This window comes from Cannabis sativa, chromosome 9, assembly GCF_029168945.1.
Source record: "Cannabis sativa cultivar Pink pepper isolate KNU-18-1 chromosome 9, ASM2916894v1, whole genome shotgun sequence".
Lineage (NCBI taxonomy): Eukaryota > Viridiplantae > Streptophyta > Magnoliopsida > Rosales > Cannabaceae > Cannabis > Cannabis sativa.
The window spans coordinates 16,950,893-16,974,207 of record NC_083609.1 but is presented as its reverse complement, the minus strand read 5'-3'; the positions used below and the strand labels follow the sequence as shown (position 1 = coordinate 16,974,207).

Here is a 23,315-nt window from a genome sequence, read left to right as displayed (position 1 = left end):
AATGATCCTCTATATGAATGATCTACACTATAAAGGAATTAGACTACCGTTACACCCTACAATGTATTTATTCCTTAAAACACTTGACCCCGTATAAATGATATTTCAGCTTATGTGAAATGAGTACTCCACCATTTATGTTCGTTTGGTCAAGCTCGAAGGAGATCATCCTTTGCTTACTATTCGCCAGATAGAAGCTATAGATTCCATGTTTATGTTAGCGCTCCCACTCAATTGCACTACCGTGTTCCCAAAATGTACGTATCACCCTCACCTAAAAGTAGGCTTAACTAACAAATCAAAGAACACGAATAGCCTTTCAAGATTGAGCCTAATCAGAACAGGATTAAGAACATTTGATCTAGGATCAACTTGGCGATATTGACTTGAATAGATTTTACGGTAAGTTTAATTAAATCTAAGTCAAAGTTCAATATCGGTTCCTTCCGATGCATACTCCATGCATCCAACCTGAGCTTTACTTTAACCAATGTTCTGGAAAGAACATAGCATTTCTCCAAATGCAAGTAAACTCTTGTTGTAGATTATCATATCAGTAAAACCCTCTGTCTGATAAATCTAGGAAACTTTATTCACATAGTCATGTTTACTTTCCAATGTGTTGACGACACAATAAACAGGATCAAGTATGTGAAAAGGGTTTCAGATGAATTCATACATTATGTACATATAATCATGAAATAAATCATGTGAACCTTGCAACATTAAATGTTATTTCTGATCTATATTAATAAGTAAATATGATTATATTGAAATGAGTTTTATTTAGGGCATAAAACCCAACAAACTCCCAGTTGCACTAATATAAAACAAAAAAGTGTGTTTCAAATAATCTCAACACCTTGATATACAAATCAAGTGTAGTAGTAGTAAACTCATTGTAATAGGATCTAAAAGGTTGAATTAACCACAACCTTTCCTCCACTATTACTCTTCCTTAATCACAAAATCATTGATAATATGAAATTCCTCTCTATATGTCTACTCTCTTGGGATACTGGATTCTATATCTTTGGCAACTACTTTTGGTTAATCAGGAAATTAACACTAGTAGTTTAGGCAATTTAGAATGGTGCCAAAAAATGTATAGAACTTTCCTTAGACTGAATAAGTACCTTTCCTGCAGCTTTAACATTCAGCCCCTTTCTGGTAGACCTAGAGACTTCAGATAGGTTTTTACACTTCTCCAAAATCACTATTCCACCCCCAGAGTAACCACCATCTTATCAGAAAGATTTTCTAGCACAAAGGAAAATTTCGAAATCTGATGTGGTGTAGTCTAAGAGTTTTAAACACACTCTTATAGACTAACATATAGTTCCTCTTCTTAATCTTAGGATTTACTTGATTGTCTTCCAATGTTCTTCTCCTGGATTAATCTGATACCTACTCATTACTCCCACTCAACAGCAGGTGTCTGGTCTAAGGCATACAAAAGCATATCTAAGACCTCTCACTGTTGATTTAAGAAATTCTTTCATGGCTTTATCTTTTCTAGAATAGTTGAAACTTGTTTAAGAAGTTGTGAAGCTTCTATAGATTGCCATTAGAAAGAAAATGCTTCAGCATCTCACTAAAGTAAGTTGCTTGCATTAGAGTAAGTAATTACCAGGTATACCACAAGCCATAGGTTTAGATAAACTCAAACCTATAATACTAGGAACAGGAAGTTTTGTTAAGTCTATTGAATGGACTTATAAACGAAAATTTCCTTTTATGTCCTTGTAATAGAAAACTTTAGGTTATTCCATGTGAATGGATTAAACCATAGTTCTTTTGGCTTTCTTCTTAGTTTCTTATCTTGAAAATCCATTACTTGTTTAAACTCACAATGGATTTTAATCACTAGTGTCTCCCAAGCCATAAGAAGGTGAGTTCCTAGAAACTCTCCCACTACGACAAGGTACAGTGAATTATGTCTAAGAAAACTAAATGGTATTGATCTCTTCGGTTGTGACAAGACAACAGAGGCAATGGGATCATCATATGTTATATAAGATGATAGAACACTTTTGGAATCAAGAAAAATATCTCCTTTATTTGCTACTTGTTTTCAGACTTAGTCATTATCTTAGAAAAGTAGTATTTGTTTGAACAAACACTTTCTTATCTATTGACAATGGGATGGTCCACCCCTAATCACTTAGAACCGCTAACAAACCATGGTTAACAGTTCTAGCTTTTCTTAAGATTTTGATTAGGTCATCCATGAATCTAGTAATGATTTACATTAAGTATACAACCATTACATCATTCTGAAATTGTATTACCATAGAAGGAATTAGGCAACGACTAGTAACTAATCATCAACATGCAACTCGAAATTTCTGGGGAGGTAAGTTTGGATATAATTCAAAATCAATTTAATGATCTTTGAACTGCATATCTACTAATTATTTCTCCACCCCTATCAATTCGCAAGATCTTTAACCACTTACCTTAATGGTTTTAACCATTGCTAGAAATTTAGAAATTTTTCAAACATTTCAAATTTCTTTGCATAAGGTATAATCTAGAGTGATCGTTTTAAGAATACAACGAAAAACTCATATCCATCCCCGAATGTACATCCATCTGCGAATGAGATGAACTACTTTCAGTGGATATAGGCATATTAACTCTTTGCAAAGATTGATCTTGTCAAATCAACTATGAACAATGTAAAGCCCGCTTAGTTAATTTGGAAATTAGCAGTTGTTTATGTTTAATTATGAAATTATTTATAGCTATTTAAATAATTTATTACTGTTATTTATGGAATTCAGAAATGCATGATTATGTCATCAGTAGTTTTTATATTTTGCATTTCTGGTGTCTGGTATTTTGGAACTCGGCGTTTGGCTCAGTAGAAATCACAACTTAGTATGTTAGTATTTTGGGGACGGGTTTTAGACATTGGGAATGTCGGGAATGGCCGGGAATTTAGAATTTCCCAAAAATACCCCTTTAGTTGGATTTATGTGATTTTTTGGTGGAGGGGCAAAATGGTCTTTTTGCCCCATTAGTATTTTGTCTTTTATGACTTTATGAAATGAAAAATAAATATTTAATTATGTGTATTCTTGGCTGAAATGTATATTGCATATAGTTTATTCATTTTCCCTTTTTAGCAAAAAAATCACTAAGTAAGAAAGAAAGAAAATTTTCAAAGAACACTCCTTTTTTCTCTCTAATTTCGGCTGAGGCTTTTGGGTGCATGAAGCTGATTTTTCTCTTTGATTTCCAAGCAACTCTCATCCTTTCAAAGCATTCTTCAAGCTAGGTTAGCTTCTCTTGATTTTCCTTCTTTGAAATTATGAAAAAAATGGTGAAAAGTGAGTAAAATGCATGCTTTGGTGGCTGTTATTATTGCTGTGTTTGGTTGTTAATTTCTGAGGTTCAATGCATGTTTAATGGATGTTATTTGAGTTGTTTGAAGCATGTTAGTTAGGTTGTTCAAAGCTTGAAATTTTCTATGCAAAATGTGTGATTTTGATGAAATATTGTGTAATCTGTTACTATGTTGTTGCTGTTGTTCTTGTGTGTTTTCAGAAGCTTATTCATGCTTAATTGAGTAGAATTAACTAGGTTTGGATGCATGTTAGTGGATTTAACCAAGTTTGAGTTTTGGAACTCAAAGCTTGGTCTTTAATGGTGAATTTTGTCTCTGTGAGTTCTGGGTGAATTTGTTGCCTTTAAATGGTTATTTGGGGCATATAGAGCAGGTCTGGAAGGTTTGGATTGATTTGGGTTAGAATTGATCAAGTTAGGAATTTTTGAAAAATTCCTGCGAGGAACCGGAATTCCGGTTGTGCAACCGGAATTCCGGATGGGTGTCCAGTAATTCCAGAACCGGAATTCCGGTTGGGCAACCGGTCTACCGGTTGGGGAATTTTTCCGAACCCTAGTTTTCCTCGTTTTTATGTTTTTAGGGGTATTGCCATGCTTTTTATCGATAGGGAAACTTTTAGTTCCTAGTTTTAGTCCCCGGGAAGTGATTTAGCGTGTCACTTATAGCGTTGTGATTTTTATGGTTTAGGAGCCAGTAATCCGCCACTCAGCTTCAGTTCCAGTCAGGTTGACCGGCACACCTGAAATCGGAATCCAGGTAAGATTAGTATAACAGTATGCATATGTAGATTACATGTTTAGCGTGCATGTAGGAAGCCTGCTAGATTACATTAGTTATGTATATAGGCTTCGAACCATCCAACCCTGTCACGTCGGTACAGGCTGGAGTATGACCAGCAGCCGGAGTATGACCGGTTCGACCGATCAGGCTGACATTTGGTTGGTGGTTCAGTGCTATTGACCTATCCCGTCGGTACAGGCTGGAGTATGACCAGCAGCCGGAGTATGACCGGTTCGACCGATCAGGAGGATACTTGTCAATAGTACCGTCCCTATGAACGTTCAAAACTCAGTACCATGTTGGACATGGCAGTAGTGGCTCAGTACCATGTTGGACATGGCAGTAGCGGGACTCAGTATCGTGTTGGACACGGCAGTTAGTTTTATGTATGATATTATTATGCTTTTCTTACTGAGTCTGTCGACTCACAGTTTATGTTCATGTGTAGGTAAAGGCAAGGCTTTAGCTGATGGACCGTGAGCGAGCTTATGAGATTGTACATGTCGGGGCGGTTAGGCCTGGAGCGTACGATCCTCGGGACAGCAAGGCTGAATTTTGTAACTGGTCGTTAGACGACTTTTAATTTTATGTAATAGTTAAACAGTGAAACTTTTTGTAAATATTTTTATAATCCGGATCCCGAGTCTTTTGTAATATGTTTTACAAGTTTAATCAAAAAGCAAAATTTTAATTAATCACGTTTTTCCATAAACCTCGTTGATTAGCAACGAGCTGCACAGTACGTTTAAAACTCACGTAATACGCCTAAGGTAGTTAGGGTGTTACAAACAAGATACAAATGCCATAGATTAAAAAAATTTGGTAGTGTCTTTTGCTGACTTAGGTTTAGTTACATCAAAGAATTCTTAGAATAGTGCAAGTGGATCATGGTCATAGAACACCTAACTCATATTCCATACAGTTTGAATCCATTAATAGAAGATGGATATTAAACCCTTTTGAAGGTGTAACTGTATTGCATCCTGGAATTAGAAATATAAGAAAATTTCTGTTTGGAATCTAAAATTAAAGTCAAAGACTTAAATTTATACAAAATATAATGAGTAATTCTATCTTGGACCACCACTACTGTTGGGTTTTATGCCCTAAATAAAACTCTGTTTCAATGTAATCCAGATTATTCAATATCAATAAAGTAACAGAAGTAATTTTTCATTCACTTGTGTATGTTTTGGTTCACTTAATCAATTGCTTGTCTGTTTGATTTATAAATTCATCCAAACCCCTTTTCACATACTTGATCATGTTTATTGTGTTGTCAACACAGTGGAAAATAAACATGACTATGTGAATAAAGTATTCCTAGATTTATCAGAACACTGGGTTTCACTGATATGACAATCTACAACAGAGTTTACTTACATTTGGAGAAATGTTATTATGTTCTTTCCAGAACATAGGTTAAAGTAAAGCTCAGGTTGGATGCATGGAGTATGCATTGGAATGGACCGATATTGAACTTTGAATTAGATTTTGAAACTTACCGTAAACATCTATTCAATTCAATATCATAAGTTGATCCTAGAGCACATGATCGAAATCCTAATATGGTTAGGCTTAATTTCAAGAGTATTATTCGTGTTCTTTGATTTGTTAGTTAAGCCTAATCTTTAGTCTGGGCAATACATACATTTTGGGAACACGGTAGTGCGATTGAGTGGGAGCCCTAACATAAATATGGAATCTATAGCTTCTATCTGGCGAATAGTAAGCAAAGGGTGATTTCCTTCGAGCTTAACCAAACGAGATAAATGATTGAGTACTCATTTCACTTAGTTGAAATATCATTTATACAGGGTTAAGTGTTTTAAGGATAAAATACATTGTAGGGTGTTACGGTAATTTAAGTCCCTTTACAGTGTAAATCATCCATATAGAGGATCATTGATCACATTAGGATTATAACAATGGATAACTAATAATGTGTCTATATGGTGGAACATATAGAGCATTCTATATACTGAGAGTGCAATTCTGAGTTCTATGTGTGGATTCAACGAAGAATTAATAAGTCAGTGAATTTAAGTGGTAAATTCTAGATCTGCTTATTGGAAGCTCGGATATATAGACCCATGGTCCCCTCACTAGTTGAGATGATATTACTTGTAAGACTCATTTAATTGATTTTAATTAATCAATTAAAAATTCTCAAGATAGACTTGTCTATTTGAGAATTTATCACTTATTAAGGGCAAAACAGCAAATATCATCTCCGAGATAGCTGTCCGAAGGCCGGAACCAGCTGGATGTAATATAAGCTGAAGGGCCTAAGGGGACGGACTCCGGAGGACCAGAACCCATCCGGGACCGACCTAGAAAATCTCCTAAGTTGGAAAAATAAAACTCCTTCAAATGGTCTCCCCACCGGGTCGAGGGCATCCTAAACCTATAAAGACGCTCATCGAACCCTACAGGCCTAAGACTGGCATACTCGCCAACAGAAGGGACGTAATGAACTGCTAAAGGAGACTTACCACCGGAGCCGGAAGTGCTGGCACCAGGAGCCCCAGTGTTCGGCTCCTGAGCCGAAGGCTGTGGCCTGGGAGCCATTCTCTCCGCTGAGTCCCCAATATGAAGGGGCTTCCCGGCGATCGCCTGGCTTCGTCTCTCGACCGGGCTCCCCACGCAAAGTGGCCTCCCGGAAGTTGCCTAGGCCTTGGAGTATGCCTTCTCCTGAGCCTTCCGGTAGAGATAGTCCTGGTACTTCTTCTCGGCAGTGGCGATAATCTCATCCCGGAAGGTCTTCTCCGCGGTAGGCACCCTCACGTTGGGACAGATAACCCGGGAAAGGTTAGAGTCCTCCACGGATTGGTGCGGCAGGATGAGTTTTGCCTTCCTGCAGTTCTCCGTAGTAACCAGGCCCCCGACGTCAAGATCAGCCCGGTCATAAGAGGCAAAGGCCTGGGCTCTCCGAAGAAAGACCTGAGTAGGTGCGGTCCGTTCGTAAGGAGGAATCCTGACCCACTCAGTGAGGAGCTCCGGATGGTCCACTGCCCGGAACCCGGAAGAGAAGAAAAAACGATGGCGATACTCCTTAACATGAGTTTGCCTATTATACGGGACCACCCCATCATTGGCAGGGTGGGCCCGGAACCCGTAAAAACCGTCTTCAAGTTTGTCCCCCTTCTTGGGGACAGAAACAAGTTCGTAAAAATATAATATTTCCGCCGGGCTGGGAGAGCCCCATCCCCGGGCGGAGTAAAAAATAAATAAGCCTGAAAGCAGGCGGTATGCTTGGGGAATAAGTTGGTATGGCGCAAGGCCGACAAAAACTAAAAAATTAACAAAATAGTCTTGGAGAGGAAGCATGGCCCCGCCCATCAAATGCGTCTGGCTCCAGGCCCCGAAGCCGCCGTAGTTATGATTGGGCATCTCCGCATCGCGAGGTGGCCGGTGGTAGGTCCCGGATGTGGAAGGTTTGATTCCAGCTACCTCCACGATGTTTTTTAGCTGATGGGGACAAGTTAGAGTGGAGTGAAGCTCGGCCGCCTCCCATCTGGTTGCCCGAGACTTGTACCCCTCTTGGGCTACAAGACCCAGCGAGACCTCCTCGAGGGTAGCCAGGCGCTTACCGCTCTTCTTAGATGACTTTGAGCCAGAAGCAGACATGTTTCGATTCTGTAAAAAGAGTTAAGATTCCAGCAATTAGGCCCCATACCAAACCCTAAACCAAGAAAAAGAGAATGGGGGTCCCCTAACCGCTGGAAAGAGGCCCCCTCCGGACACCTGTCATACAAGAAACCCTAGAAGGATTCCCTGGACAGGAGTCGGGTGCAATAAACTCACAGAAGACGGCAGTGCGCACTAAAGAAGAAAGAAAGGGCAGAAAGTAGAAAGACAACAATCTATCCTATGCCCTAAGCGACCACTATACGAAGAACGTATGGTCTTCTACAAAAAATAACAACAAATGCGTGACAGGAGTAATCCTATCACTAGAGCAGTGAACACAAACCGATTATATGAAGAATCTAAACATTTGCATTCCCAGAAACTTCGAATACAAAACCCAGAAAAGAACAAGCAGATAAGTAACAGCATGCCATGCATATTAACAATGAAGCAAAGGGTGCAAGGAACTTACAATGAAGTGTTGAGACTGGGGGTCCTGCTGTGAATCAAATGAAGATAAGAAGGACTGACAGTAACAAACGAAGAAGAACTGGAAAAAATTGCAAAGTGTTCAAAGGTGTTTTTCTGGGTCTGAGAATTTTTCCTCTCTGGGAAATTTGAGCAAGGTTGGCAAGAAATGGGAAGTAACTGAAATGAAGGAAAGGTGGTGGCTTTTATAGGCAAAGTTGCATGAGGAACAGGCGTCGTCACCTACCAATCGAATGGTGGGGGAAGCGCACGATTCGAATTCTCAGAAATCAACGAATCAGATTGATTTGTAATTAAGGCGGTGGAAACGTTTGAGTATCCGTCTGACACCATTAATGCGTTGTATCAATCAATGGGCGTGAAACGAATCGACCTCTGCAAAAAGTGAATCGCTGCATTAAAAGCCATCATTAAATACACCCTCACGCGCTCAGAGCTCGTGCCAAGAAACCGAGGAGTCAATCGGAGGCACTTGAGCAAGCCTTGTTTTATTTTTTCAAATAAACAAGGCTTGGGGGTAAATGTTGCCCCTGATTTTGCCCAATATACGTGGACCAACCAAACAAGGACACGTAGATCAAGCAATGTACAATCCAAAAATATTTGCTAAGTCTTTATGCCGTAAGGTGGCTTCCAGGACATAACTCCCGGAGAAGGCATATGGAACCCCATATGCTCGCGGAAGCTCGAAGTAACGATAAGGCATCTTCGCGAAGTGTCAGGTTTCTCCTGAGCAATCAAGTCGCATTTAATGTCGCATGAGAGGAAGCGTGTTGGGACTGCTACACGCAATAAAGTCTGACGACACGACCTCCAACCAGCAGCTACAAAGTAATGATCATTTAAGTCTAGCGACGGCTACACTCTGAAGAGTCACATCAGTCAAAAGACAATAAGGACATTCCACATAAAAGCCCTACAGCACCTAGGGATTTGACCATGCATTACTCATGGTATATTCATTGGGAATGCCCAACTTTATGGATACTTACAGATACATTTGTAAGGATAATTCTGTAGATCACCCCACCAAAAACACTATAAATACCCCCTCAAAGCTCATTAAATGGGGTCGAGAATCTTGGGTTGCATAAGAGCAAGAAGAGTAAATACTCACCAAGAACATTCTCTGTATTTAGAAGAGTGAAACACTTACCAAATACATTCTCTGTATTAAATACATCCATAAATAACAAAGACTCGTGGACTAAGTTAGCTCATTAACGCCCCAACCACGTAAAAATCCTTCTCTAATTTTCTTACAGCTCTATAACTTTATAATATTTTATTAGTTGCCGAAAACCTCGGTCAACAGAATTTATATGAGTAAAAATAAAAATAAAAATTAATTCGATCTAACATTTTTTTATGAAATTAATATGATTTGTTTGTATTAGATAATATTTTAATATTGAGTTTAATTTGTAAATATTATTAGAAAAAAAAAATTAAAATATTTTTTTTAAGAAAAAAAAAATAAGTGAGTATATTCACAAGTTATCTCTCATTCTTTTTTAAATAACTAATATAATTTTTCTATAAAAATAAAATAATTTAATTAATATTATTTTATATTATTTTTACTTTTTCAACTTTTAATAAATAAAAGATAAACAAACAAAAAATCTGACAATACTTTATAAAAAAAAAAACAAGAAACTTTTGAAAATGCCAAATGGCACATCCTCTTCTCACCAGCACAAAGTGAGCCCCCCACCCATTAGGTCTCCATATCCCAAAAAACATGACCTCATAAAAATGTAAATAAGAAAAGAAAAAGAAGAGAAATGAAAAAAAAAACGCAAATCCCAATAAAAAAGTAAAAAAAAAAACAATTTTTTAGTTAACAATTCTCTAATATATTATCTATTAATTACTTATTTTTAGGGCATAAATCCCAATACTACAGTCACTACCCTTGCAACTCGAAACCACCTGACACCAGACAAAGATACAAGGCATAAGAGCACCATCTACAAGATGTCACCGTGTCCCTTGGGACCACCAATGTATCTTAGGCAATTAGAGCCTACAAATACTATTTTCTCAAATGTGGTAAGGGTTGAAAAATCATTGTAATACTTGACCTAAAAAAAATATGTACTTCTATCTTTCTCCATAGTTATTCTGCACTTTTTTTTTTTTTTTTCATATTTTTAGATCTTCATCTTAATCTTAAGTCTTGCATTCAAGTTTCAATTTTTCGGCTATAATTTAGTTGATAAGTTTTCACAATCAACAATTAAAATGAGGATAGTTTAGGAATATTAAAATCTTAAATGCACTCAGGGTTTAAAAATGAGTAGTTTTTGCAAAGAGAGAGTACTAATTGATCATTATTCAAATATAGAGTACTAAGTGCATATTTTAACAAAACACAAGGCACTAAATGGGCATTTATCCTTTTACAATCAAAGACGAAGAAGGAGTGCCTGCTCCCAAAGGGGGTCACAGTAACCAGGGCTGGGCAACTGTTTACTGAAAATACAGGTCTCCACAAAGTCGTAAGATCATGTATGAGGGCTGACATTTGACCAGTGCCAAAAGGTCTAAGGAAGTTGATGACATGATGACAGGGAAGTCGGCGATCGAGGCTCTAGTGAACGGCAGTTGTAACTACAATGGTCCTAAGGTAACCAAATTTTGACCTGTACGAAATGTGTAACGATCTGGGCACTATCTGGGAGAGAGGCTCGCAACTATTAAATTTGAAATGTTTGTGTGAAAAATTGCCCCCACACGCTTTATCTTTTTTAATTTAAATTGGACCCTTTTGCTGCTCGTACTCTGGTGGTCATGGAAGAATGCTCAACCACAAGACTTGATACGTTGAACTCAGGAACGAGAGTGTCTTACCAATACCACACCAGGGTTAGACCATGCGATTTTCTGTATGTTTTCTTATAAACCGAACCCAAAACCTGTCCTCTCTCTTTCATCCAACCTAATAATATGTCATTCTTCTCCTTCAACTCCAACCCCTATATTTCCATCTGTCAACCGAACCAAGCAATCCCATGCGCGCATCATCGTTTCTGGCCTCGTCGGCCATGCCAACCTCATGGCTCATCTCCTTCTTTCTCTCGCTCTTTCCCCTTCTCCCCCACTTCGATATTCTCTCTCCATTTACCAAAATTTCAAGTACCCTTCTGTCTTCGCCACCAATAACTTGATACGTTGCTTTGCCAAGAGCGATTCTCCCAGTCACTCTATTGTTTTGTACTCCTCCATGTTGCGAAAACATGCCAAACCCAATAACCATACTTTTACATTTTTGTTCCAAGCTTGTAGCAAGGCTTTGGGTATGGAGGAAGGAGCCCAAGTTCATGCTCACGTTGTGAAATACGGTCTTGCTGATGATTTGTTCATTCGAAATGCTTTGATCAACTTCTATTCTGCTTGCTCTAGATTAGAGTGTTCGAAAAAGGTGTTTGAGGAGAGCTTGAGTAACCGAGATTTGGTTACTTGGAATACAATGCTGGCGTGTTTTGTGAGAGATGGAAAAATTGATCTCGCGGAGGAAGTGTTCGATGAAATGCCTGAAAGAGATGTTATCTCTTGGAGCACCATAATAACGGGTTATGTACAAAGTGGGCTTCTAGAGCAAGCATTGAAGCTTTTTAGAGACGTAATGGAAAAAAGATTGAGGATAAATGAGGCCATGTTAGTGTCGGTTCTCTCAGCGGCAGCTCAATTAGGTTTGCTTGAATATGGGAAATTAGTTCATTCGGTTGCCAAATCGTTGAAATTTCCTATGACTACTCCCCTTGGGACATCGTTAATTGACATGTATGCAAAGTGTGGATGCATTGAGCAGTCTAAACTTTTGTTTAACAACATGCCCCAGAAAGATATTTGGACGTGGAATGTTATGATCTGTGGTTTGGCAACGCATGGACTTGCCAAAGAAGCTATTGCTCTCTTCGAAATCTTCATAAATGAAGGTTTCGCTCCAGCCACTGTTACTTTCATTGGGGTTTTGAGTGCCTGCAGCAGAGCTGGTTTGGTGAAGGAGGGAAGGCATTATTTTAAGTTAATGACCCAGGATTATGGGATTGAACCAGAGATGGAGCATTATGGATGCATGGTTGATCTCTTGGGTCGAGCTGGTTTCGTAAATGAAGCTGTTGAATTGATTGACAAGATGCAAGTGACACCAGACCCTGTATTGTGGGCAACATTGCTTGGTGCTTGCAAGATTTATGGATATGCAGAGCTGGGTGAAGAGATTGGTCATAAGTTAATCAAATTGGATCCAAGCCACAGTGGGCATTATGTGCAGTTGTCTACAATATATGCCAAGTCAAACAAATGGGAAGAGGTTATTAGAGTTAGGAGATTGATGATTGAGAGAAACACTAATAAAACTACTGGTTGGAGCTTGATAGAAGCACATGGGAGAGTTCACAAGTTTGTTGCCGGTGATAGAGAACATGACCGTTTTATGGAAATTCATAAAATGCTTGAAACAATAGGTACACGAATTGCAGAAGCCGGTTACTCACCAAACATTTCTTCTGTGCTGCATGACATTGGAGATGAAGAGAAAGAGATTGTGATCAAAGAACACAGTGAGAGGCTAGCGATTGCTTTTGGATTGTTAGTAATTCCGGATGGGGAATGCATACGAGTTGTAAAAAATTTAAGAGTTTGTGAGGATTGTCATGAGGTAACCAAGTTTATCTCAAAAGTGTTTGAAAGAGAGATCATAGTGAGAGATGGGAGCAGATTTCACCATTTTAAAGATGGAACTTGTTCTTGTGGTGATTTTTGGTAGATCAGACTTTGGGAAAACTCTAATACATTCTTTTTATTACACCCTAACGTTTTGGGTATTGCCCTTACACTTTCATTCTTTGTAAAATGTTCATAATCAGCATGATGAATTCGTCACAACTCACAACCATTACTAAAAGGTCTAAAAGGTACTGATTGTTCTGTTATCAGGACCAGGAAGAGGCAAAACTATCGACAGATGATTAAAGGATTTATTGAACCAAAACCAAGTATACTAGAAAATCTTGGATTCATCCAGAAAGAGCTTTACATAACAAAGACATCATATTAATATACATATATATGTATAAATTGTATTCACTACACACATTAATATGTCCAAAATACATATAATAAGTACTTCATGAAGATGTATAATATGTAGTAACAGGTAACCAGAGACAGGAGACTCAAACGAAGACCCTAGGAACAGTCGTATTATGGACATGTGGACCTGGAGCAGGCCCACAGTCGGTCTCTCTGAGAACAGTCTTCAGGCCTTTTCCTCCTCCATTTGCTTTTGGATGTATCCCATGATCAGGTCCTTTCATGTAAGCCCTCTTCTCTCTCTCCTCCTCATAGTTAACTCCGAAACGTTTTTGAACATCTGATATCACGTTGTTATTTATCATAAGCATCATGATTTTCTTGTAAAAACAAAAAGTACTACAATTTCTATTTGGTTAGTCATAAAACACACAACATTATACATCATTGAATTAATATAATTAGTGTGTAGTAAACATAATTATATATAACAAAGTACCTTTGGCAAGGTGATCATGAAGCTGGCCATCTTCGGTGAAGGACATCATGAGTTGAGGGAGGCCAAGAGGAAGAGCATCACCCCGGTCGACCTGCCAAAAATGGTAAGTCTTGCCATAAGTCTTGGCAACCTTTTCCAAGTCCTTGCGCTGGATGGGGCCAGGGATCCCTGGCATGAACAGGATCCCGCTCTTCACCTCATACTCGTGGGAGTGCCACAATGGCTTCTCCTCGTCTGGCAGCGTCATGAACAGATTCTCCGACACAAGGTACTCCACACCAATAAGCCGAGCGTCCGCGGCAGGGCTGTCGTAGATCAGGCACTGCCGCATCTCTTCGTTTTGGTGTGCGCAAAAGTGGTGCGCCTCTACTTGTCTTGTCATGTCATCGCCATAGTAGTGGAATCTATAGATATAAATAATTTAATCAATTTTAATTCTTACCAATTTGGGAGAAAGGTAAGTACATCCATGCATGTATAGTATTTATAAAGTTAAAATTATTTTTTAAAAAAAAAATCAAAAGCGAAAAAACTTAAAAACTGAATCGCCAAGAAATCATTTTCTAAGAATCTTAAATAATATGTTTTAAAACACATCACAGTAGAGGTTGTACTGAAGTAGTATTCTCCATTAATAAATATATACATGTATACTTACGCGCAGAGGTGCTGGTGAATTTGATTGATGGGGCCGAAACCCTGGATGGCGGCAGTGGCAGTTTCGAGGAGGGCAGTACAGGTCTGAGTGGGCTCTCCGGCAACAACTGGGTGGGGGCAGGACATATTCGATCAAATTATTAGTAATATACCTATATACCTGATAATATATTTGTGATGAGATGAAACTGTTAAGTAGTGTTTGGCCTTATGAAGAAGCATAGACTATGATGATAGTGTTGCATGCAAGGGTACGCGTGGAAGTAGACATAGAAGAGAAGACGTCGATCAATGCACCTGTCACGTGGCTAGCTACCTGCTCTTTTAGATAGAAACCATCCGTCAGTACATAGACACTTTTTTCTTTGTTTCTTTGGTCGGATATAATAAGAGTAAAAAGTATAGTGACAAAATATTCATAGAATTAGAATTGTGCATGTGTTGTCGGATTGTGGTGGCAGCAGCTGCGGCGACTGATACGAGTAGTACTCAAGTAAAAGATTACGATTACTCAAATCAAACAACGATAATTCGATAAACTAATTAAATATGGAAGTTGCTTATGAGTTTATAATGGGAAAAAGCACACTATATTAGATGAATAATTACTCAGCTTGTTCTGCAGGAATATTTTAGACTTTGTACACATATACAATCTATAACAAATCGGGGTAAAAAATCATAAATCATAATATCCTAATGGTATTGTACTCGCCATCATTACAAAATTATAAATTGTCCTCTTTGGAGTGTTGTATAAATGACTAAAATGTACCTCTTGTATATTTATTTTCTTCACATCACCTCTCAAACTAAGGGGGTTTGGAGCATATCAAGTTTGGTTACAAGAAAATGAAATTGAGCAAAAGATAGATTTTTGATCAAACAATCTACAATTTGGTCACTTGAACGAATGTATTTGATTTTCAAAAAAATTTCCAGCATCTTTTCTTGTACATAATCAACATCTAGCTCAATTTGTTTTCTTTAAGTGAGAATTGAGGTTGTTAGGTTATATTTAGCCTATGTTTCGGGTCTGAAAAGTAAGTATTTTTTGGTCTGTTGGTATCTTTTGGAGCGGTGTTACGCTTGATTTTTCATTGTTTCAGGTTTCCGGGGTGTCAAAGTTCAAATTCAGTCAAATGGTGAAAAGACGGGACAAACTGGCGAAAAATTGGAAAAATCTGCTCGAGAGGCATCAGTAGTCGCGACCACCAATGAGCCAGGTCGCGACCCTTTTCTGTGGTCGCGACTCTGGTCGCGATTTCGAGATTTTGGCAGAACCTTGGATTTTCAAGGTTTGCCTATAGTCGCGACCAGCTTAAAGGCTAGTTGCGACTAGGTACGGAAATCGTGTTTTTGACCTAATTTTGATTTTTTTTCTCAATCGGACGCACACCTTTCATCCCTATATAAGGAATACGACTCAGAAGGTCAAACTAAGCAGAAATAGACCTAAATAGTGGATGAAAGTGGAGAGGAAGCTATCTTGAAGACCCGGAGCGATATGACCTTCTAGTTTCTTTCTTTCTTTATTTCTTTCTTTTATGTTTAGTTTGTTTCAGATTTAATCATGGATGTTATTATTGTTTTTATGAGCTAAATTTCCATTAAGGGAGGATGATGAATGTTGTTTAAGTTTATGCCTAGTTAATAAATAATTGCCATTCCTCCATCTTGATTGTGAATACTATCTATATTTGTGTTTAATTCCATGTGCAAGATTGATCACCTTTTACATGTTTAATGGTCTCAATTCGAAATCTGAAAAGTGAGAATTGAGAATGCTAAAATTGGATAGTCTAGGTTTTGATGTGAAACGAAAGTATTTACATAGCCTTAGTGACAATTAGATTATTACTTAATGCTGATTTCATGTTGATTTAATTAAGAAGTTAATTAGAGAACATGAGATTTAGAACCTAAAAGATCTGAAAAGAGTTAGGTTAATTCATAATCTGTCATTCACATTGAGAAAAGGATAGCAATTAGGTATTAACATTGGTAACTTAACAACAGGATTCACCTCCCTACTCTCTCATCTTGATTAATCTTCATTTCTTCTTTTAATTTTTTGAATTGTTCTATTTTATTCACAAAAAGTATTGTTTTACCAGATGGAATCATAAGTATAATTTAGTAGTACTTAGTCCGATTTCCTGTGGTTCGACCTCACTTGCGTGAGATACTACTTGATTGCATATACTTGCGTAGTAACCATAATTATCGTAATAAGTTTTTGGCGCTGTTGCCGAGGAATTGTTTAAAGATTAGTATTAAAAAAATAAATAATTGTAGATCATGTTTTTAGCCATCCACATTATTAGATTCCCGAAATAGAAGTTGTAAGAATCATTCTCTCTGAGAGACTTTAACGATCGAATCAAAGAGACTAATAACATGAACATGATTTCATGATTACTAAGGATTGAGGTCGATCTACTATTTATCATCGTTATGATATGAATTATGTCTTTATAGTAAATGACATGTTTGATAAAGTTAACTTTATTCATATCGATCATTGTCATATATAACATTTATTATATACAACACCTTCACTTATATGTCATACTACATTAGTAGTCTGAACCGAGATTACTTGTACCGAGGAACGAACATCAGTGAATCATACTAGCAACCATTGATTAAAGATTTTATAACTTTAATATATTGTTAACAATTTTATTCATACTTTAGTGATCTTAGTTCTCTGTACAGCTACAAGTCACAGCCTCATGTATGAATAAGAAATTTTTTAATATTTATATAAATTATTCAATAATAAATATTAATAATTTAACATTCATGCATATATCAAAATGTTCAACTCTTTATTAATAATCATAAATGCTTTTACAGGCTTTTCAGAGCATAAACCATAACACAAACACCAACTTGTAATAAATGTTACAAGTGGGGCCAATCATGGTGTAATAACAGTGATAGGCGCCTATCACTAATTGTGGGCCCCACTAGATTTATTTTTACATTAATTAATTAATTTAAAAAATAAATATTTATTTGAGTTTGATATAGTTGATAAAGTTGTTATATATTTTTTATATGGGTGATATGTTATCGTAAAGTAGTTGAGATATTCTTTCTAAGTGGTTGAGAAATTCTCTCAATTGATTATAAAATATTTAGTTTAAATAAAATATTTGACTTCTAATAAATTTCTATAACAGAATTTTTTACAAATATTTATTAAAATATTTAAATATTATTATTTTAATATTTAAAATAATAAATATCTTATTTAAGTGAACTTTTATTATTATTTTATTAGTTTAAATTATTCGGTATATCTTAAATCTATATATATATGTATAATTTAGGAAACTGGAAAGGGGTTAATGTAATCATTTCATTATTCACTTTGAGAGAGTTCTTGCTCATGCGCCGAGAAAAGACCTAAGAACTCATTATTTTTTATCCTAATTAGCCCACACTGATCCTTGTGTATGGTGGAAGATAAGGAAGATCAAGGTGTAAATTTATCATCACCATTATAGGATACAACTTACGAAAAAGATTCAAGGATACCCTTATATGCTTCAAGAGGTAAATAATCTCTTTCATCTTTGTATTTCAGATTTAATATATGTACATATGGAGATCCTAAGGTGTACAATGATAATCTATTAAATGCTTCTGTTGCACACCTAATTTGGATTTTATATGTATACATATGGAGAGAAAGCTAGAAACTATCCCATGAATTTAGGGATATATCTGTGACTCACAAGCTAGAGACTATACGAGACATATCTTCTAAAATTATCAGCTCGCATCCACTAGTCGGTGTATGCGAGATGCATGCATGATGGAAGATGGTCGGATGTTTCAGCTTCTGTTATGACTTTAAGTATCAAATCTCCCTGCACGACTCATTACGAGTAGAATTGTCCGTCCAGGTTCCTAGATTCTCTCCACGAGTCATCCAAATGGATGGCACATCACCTTGTGTAGAATTTAGAATAACAAGATGCATGGTATAAATTATAAAGAAGGAATACATGTGGTATTAGACTGCATAAAAGAAAAGCCCTAGAGTAGTAACAATCACATTATTTGAACCAAGTAACTCTTGTCTCATTTTATCATAGCTTTATTTTTTTATTTTCATTGTGTTTGATCTATTGTTCTTTCTCTTAAACTCTTTGGTGTTGTTTGTCTTTGTGTTTGGCTGTGATTGCAGAGATTGTTCCCTTGTAGCCTTGTTATCACAGTGCAATTTTTTCACGCTCAATACGGAGCTCCTTTAAGATAGACAACAACCATATCACTTCACTCAGCATTAGCTATTGCCCTATACTCAGCTTCAACTTATGATCTTGATAAGCTTATTTTTATTTATTTTTTTTTAATTTTTGGCCTACTTAATTTTCCCAATGCATCATGTCGTCATAATAGTGATCTTTCTTTGACTTAATATAACAACAAGTTTTGGGCACTTTTTTCAGTTAAAAAACACACTGGGAAAAATCTCACTCTTGTTGTGAAACAATATAACAAATACTAATATTAAGTGGACTTTTATACAAGCTTCTTTTTTTTTTAATTTTTTTTTATTTTTTTATTTTTAGAATGACAATTTATACTCTGGTAATGAAATCTTTGGCAACATGACATCAAGTTATCGAAACTAATTACTGTATAATTATGAGTCTCTCTACTTGGGTTTTAGAAAAACAAGACAGAAGACATAAGTAGGCAATTCGTCTTAGCTTTAACATAAGGTTTTGCTAAATAACAATACATATAATATATACCCTAGATAGAAGTTGCACTACTTCTATAGGTAGTACTAGTATGCCGACTTCATTTCACCCAACCCTTACCTATAATCTAAATAAATTAGATAACAACAACATTATTTGTCTACTTTGCGAAGATACAAAAACAAAAATAAAAAGTAGAAAAGAAATAAAAATGAAAATTGGATGATAAATATCCACCAATCGATGTGACCTTGGTGGTCTTTGTGGTCTACCTATGGGATCATTCCCACACAGATTTGGTGTTTGTCCATCGATTTGGATATTTGGGACATGAGAAATCTTATGCCAATCCACTCTTGGGCCTGCAATGCAACGTTGGCTGACAATTGTACAATTATTGATGGTTAAATGCTGCAGTTGTGTCATTCTTTGGAGGAAGTCTGGTAGTTCACCAAGGTTGACACAATCTGAAAGTTGCAAAGAAGCAAGGCAAGGCATCACTACTCTGTCCCTGTTATTGGGTGTTTCCCACGTTCCCCAACTAGGCAAGGAAGCAAAATGTAGTTCTTTTAACTTTGGAAATGATATTGATCTCTCTCCTCTACTATTATACTCTGTTCCCAAGAACTGAAGATTCACATTTGCCACTCTACTCATGTTTTCTATTCGAAGTGACACAAGTGATGGTAAATTTCCCAATGCAGGCAATGTAGGCCAATTTCGGCAACCACATAGTACAATACTTCTCAAACAATTCAGCGAGTTTATCCAATTCGGGTATTGTAAGCCTCTAGATCCTCTGATCTCTAGAGACATCAATCCTACATGTGGCTGCAGAGTATTGAGTATGTCTTCGTCGGCATGGTCCTCATATCTTCTTTGGCCGCTGTCTTCGAAATTCAACTTCACACTGACAAACTTGATATCGCTTAATCTAGGAGCAGGTACATTTTCAAGATTTCCGCACCAATATATATGACAATTCCCTTGAATACTTGGTAACTGGTTCAAATCCTCAAGCATCAATGCCTCATAGTTTTGTAGATACTCAGGGGAAGGTACAACAAACATATCCAGCACCCGAAGGCATGTTAATTTTCTAATCTCTTTGGGCAATGCCGTCAATGTCTGGCATCCTTCGATATACAAATGACAGAAGTTTAAGGCCAAATTTCCTATCTTTTCTGGTAGCATTTTAAGATTTTTGCATCCTTTCAGTCGCAATGTTTGCAAATTAAGCAAATAACATAATCCATTAGGTAATTTTTTCAAAGGATTACCTGATAAATTTAGATATCGGAGATGCACTAAGTCTCCAATCTTGTCTGGTAGTTTCTTAATGTTGCAATGACTCATGTTTAATGTCCTAAGACAAGTAAGCTTCACCAAAACATCACATCTCAGAGGAGGCGGAGCAGAATTCACCCGATCTATTGTTGGCACAACAAAGAGTGTTCGTAATGTCTTTACATTCTTCCACGGTGTCGGACGTAAGGTGTGATCTAGTGCTTCCAATACCAAAGTGTCATTTCGCTCAACATGTTCACGGTCTATGAGAAATTGTACGAACTCATACACCAACAAATGCATCTTGCACTTGATGATGTTTCCAGCGTAATCTCTTGAACAATGTTGAAACAAACTTGCATCTACTAGATCATTGAAGCACTTTAGACCACTTGATCCATCAGGACCCATATCTCTGAAATAGCTTTGTGACATCCACAACTCCACTACATCTTCTCTTTCAATCTCGTAGCTTTTTGGAAAAATTGAACAGTAAGAGAAACAAAGCTGTTGAGTACGAGTCAAATGATAGTAGTTGTGCAAAAACGGAACAAATGCTTTTGTTCCTATTTCACTTTGCAAAACTCTCTCCCAACCTTGTGTAGTTGTTTCGCCGAGCAATTTGTTAGCCAAAATGCTTGCAACAAGAGGCGAACCGCTGCATTTGCGCTCTAACTCTGAACGAATGTCTCCTGATTGGCTGTTGATTTCCGCATCTGAAAGAGAGGCTACCGAATTTATTATGGACCAACAATCATTTTCAGACAACAATTCAAGGTGAATCATTCTGTCAGCTCCAAACATGTTTGCCACCTGGTAATTTTGCGTTGTCACCAAAATTCTACTTGATGGACTACTGGTCATAAAAGCACTTATTAGTCGCCGCCACGGGTTCAATCCAGCACTGCCCTCTAAGTGTAGGCATACATCATCTAAAACAAGAAACAATTTTTTTCTCTTTACCTTCTCGATAAATGAAGCTACTGAATTTTCTATTTCTAAAAATACAGCAGGTTGTCCTAGAGCTTCCATAATGGCTGCCATTATTGGACCCAAGTCATATTTATTTGTTGCAGAAACCCAAATCATTTTATCAAACTTGCTTGTCACATAGCCGTCTTTATATACATCACGGGCAAGAGCGGTCTTCCCCACTCCACCCATTCCCCAAATAGAAATTGTTGTATTGTCAACATTATTTTCCAGCTTACTTATCAAAATACGCTTGTCTGAATCTCGACCAATCACATCCGTAGCTTCCGATGAGTATGGAATTTCCTTCAAAAGCCAAATGGATTCTTTAACTGAGTTCGGATCGTACGCCCATTTATCTGCATCCACCATAAATTGCTCTGAATTCACACCTAGGCCTTTCATGGCTAAAATGATTTGTCGATGCAGACTGAGACGGTGAAATTTAAGGCAGCAGACGTTGTTGTTGGAAGCGGCTTCACTCTCCATCTGTGACATGAGCTTGGCTGTTCTCAACTTATCCACCAAATCATACATGTCGTAGTAGAAACGTTTCAGCTCTGGAAACCAATTCTTCAACACGTGCTCTGCAGATTCATTTTCTGAAGAATTCACCAAGTATTTAAAAATGTATTGGAGCTGAACTTTCTCTGCGGCAATGATCTTTCTTTCAACCTCCAAAAGACTAGCCTCCAGATTAATGGTTACTGCACTGAATCTGCAAGTGGGCTTAATCAGATTTTGGTTAATCTCTTCTATACAAATCTTCAAAACTAGTTTTAGGCATTGTTTCAATATAGTTGAGACAATTTCTTCGCAGCCACAACAAGCCATATTATCACTAGCTAGTTCTATCGAACAACAATGCTTGTAATTGTGTTCCTAATAGAGCAACAGCCGTATTAAGATCAACTTACTAAATGCTAGTTAAGACATAATTACATGAGTTGACTAAATTGATCCAAATAATAATGACAGAACGATTATATTTTTTTAATTATCACTACCATCCATGCTTCCACTTAATAACATGATTCAAAATGTGATCGATCTTAATTACAAGTTGAGATGAAGCTTCTCAAATATTATTGGACAATTAAGTTGACCTTATTAATTGCCAGTGAAATTATTATTAATAACTACGAAGCAGCGGGAATAGCTCTGGTGGCTGGCTTCGCAATTATATAATAGTATATATGATTCTATTCCCATGTTGATGGTGATGTTTGGTTTGACCAAAAAGAGAACGACTCTGCTAAGGAATCAGCTCTTGCTAATTAGTAATTGGTGTTAATCATTTAATTTGTGGTTATAATGAGTTTGTTACATTGTTTTTAGCATTGTAATTTTCTGTTTGTGGTTATAATGAGTTTGTTACATTGTTTTTAGCATTGGTGCTTGAGTTAATTCATACAGACTTCTGGGGACTTGCCCCAATTTCATCTAACGCAAACTTCAAATTCTATATACACTTTATTGATGACTTTAGTATATATACATGATATGATGCACTTAATACATTCATAGAATTTAAAGTTTTTGTTGAAAGCCACTTTGAAACTAGAATTAAAAGCATTAAATATGATTAGGGTGGAGAGTACTAAGCATTTGAAAACTTAGTGAAAACTAATGGTATTCACTTCCAACACTCATCTCCTCACACTTCAGCTTAAAATAGAAGAGCTAAAAGGAAACAGAGATATATTGTTGAAATGGGTCTAACCTTGCTTGCACAGGTTAACTTGCCTTTCAAATATTGTTTTGATGCCTTTCAAACCTATGTACCTCATTACTAGGCTTTCAACTCCCATTCTTCATAACAAAACTCTTTTTGAAACATTTTTCTGTAGAAAACCAGATTACAAACAAATTAAAA

General features: G+C 37.0%; 3 protein-coding genes and 1 long non-coding RNA gene across 4 annotated transcripts; 2 read left to right on the top strand and 2 right to left on the bottom strand.

Annotated features, from left to right (window-relative positions):
• Window positions 1–10,985: 10,985 nt before the first annotated feature.
• LOC115723272 (oil body-associated protein 1A) lies at window positions 10,986–14,733 on the bottom strand. The gene is made up of 3 exons (XM_030652714.2): window positions 14,455–14,733; window positions 13,797–14,200; window positions 10,986–13,637 (listed from the first exon to the last, which is right to left on the bottom strand). The coding sequence occupies exons 1-3, from the start codon at window positions 14,577–14,579 to the stop codon at window positions 13,441–13,443; spliced, it is 726 nt and encodes a 241-aa protein (XP_030508574.1). The 5' UTR covers window positions 14,580–14,733; the 3' UTR covers window positions 10,986–13,440.
• Window positions 11,148–13,072, top strand: LOC115723271 (pentatricopeptide repeat-containing protein At5g66520). Its single transcript, XM_030652713.2, has one exon. It carries the CDS (start codon window positions 11,148–11,150, stop codon window positions 13,029–13,031), a length of 1,884 nt encoding a protein of 627 aa, XP_030508573.2. The 3' UTR covers window positions 13,032–13,072.
• Window positions 14,734–17,770: 3,037 nt separating the features above from the next.
• Window positions 17,771–19,003, top strand: LOC133030840 (uncharacterized). The gene is made up of 2 exons (XR_009684375.1): window positions 17,771–18,020; window positions 18,658–19,003. It is a non-coding gene; the product is annotated as an uncharacterized LOC133030840 (long non-coding RNA).
• A 162-nt stretch (window positions 19,004–19,165) lies between these two features.
• LOC115721874 (putative disease resistance RPP13-like protein 1) lies at window positions 19,166–22,875 on the bottom strand. The gene has a single exon (XM_030650967.2). It carries the CDS (start codon window positions 22,271–22,273, stop codon window positions 19,301–19,303), a length of 2,973 nt encoding a protein of 990 aa, XP_030506827.1. The 5' UTR covers window positions 22,274–22,875; the 3' UTR covers window positions 19,166–19,300.
• Between the last annotated feature and the right edge of the window lie 440 nt (window positions 22,876–23,315).

Bases quoted from the DNA above. Each gene is read 5' to 3' on its own strand.
- LOC115721874 (XM_030650967.2), bottom strand. From the start codon at position 22,273: ATGGCTTGTTGTGGCTGCGAAGAAATTGTCTCAACTATATTGAAACAA.
- LOC115723272 (XM_030652714.2), bottom strand. From the start codon at position 14,579: ATGTCCTGCCCCCACCCAGTTGTTGCCGGAGAGCCCACTCAGACCTGT. The intron at 14,201-14,454 runs GTAAGTATACAT...TTATATCTATAG, and splicing joins ATTCACCAGCACCTCTGCGC to ATTCCACTACTATGGCGATG. The intron at 13,638-13,796 runs GTACTTTGTTAT...ACGTGATATCAG, and splicing joins TCATGATCACCTTGCCAAAG to ATGTTCAAAAACGTTTCGGA.
- LOC115723271 (XM_030652713.2), top strand. From the start codon at position 11,148: ATGTTTTCTTATAAACCGAACCCAAAACCTGTCCTCTCTCTTTCATCC.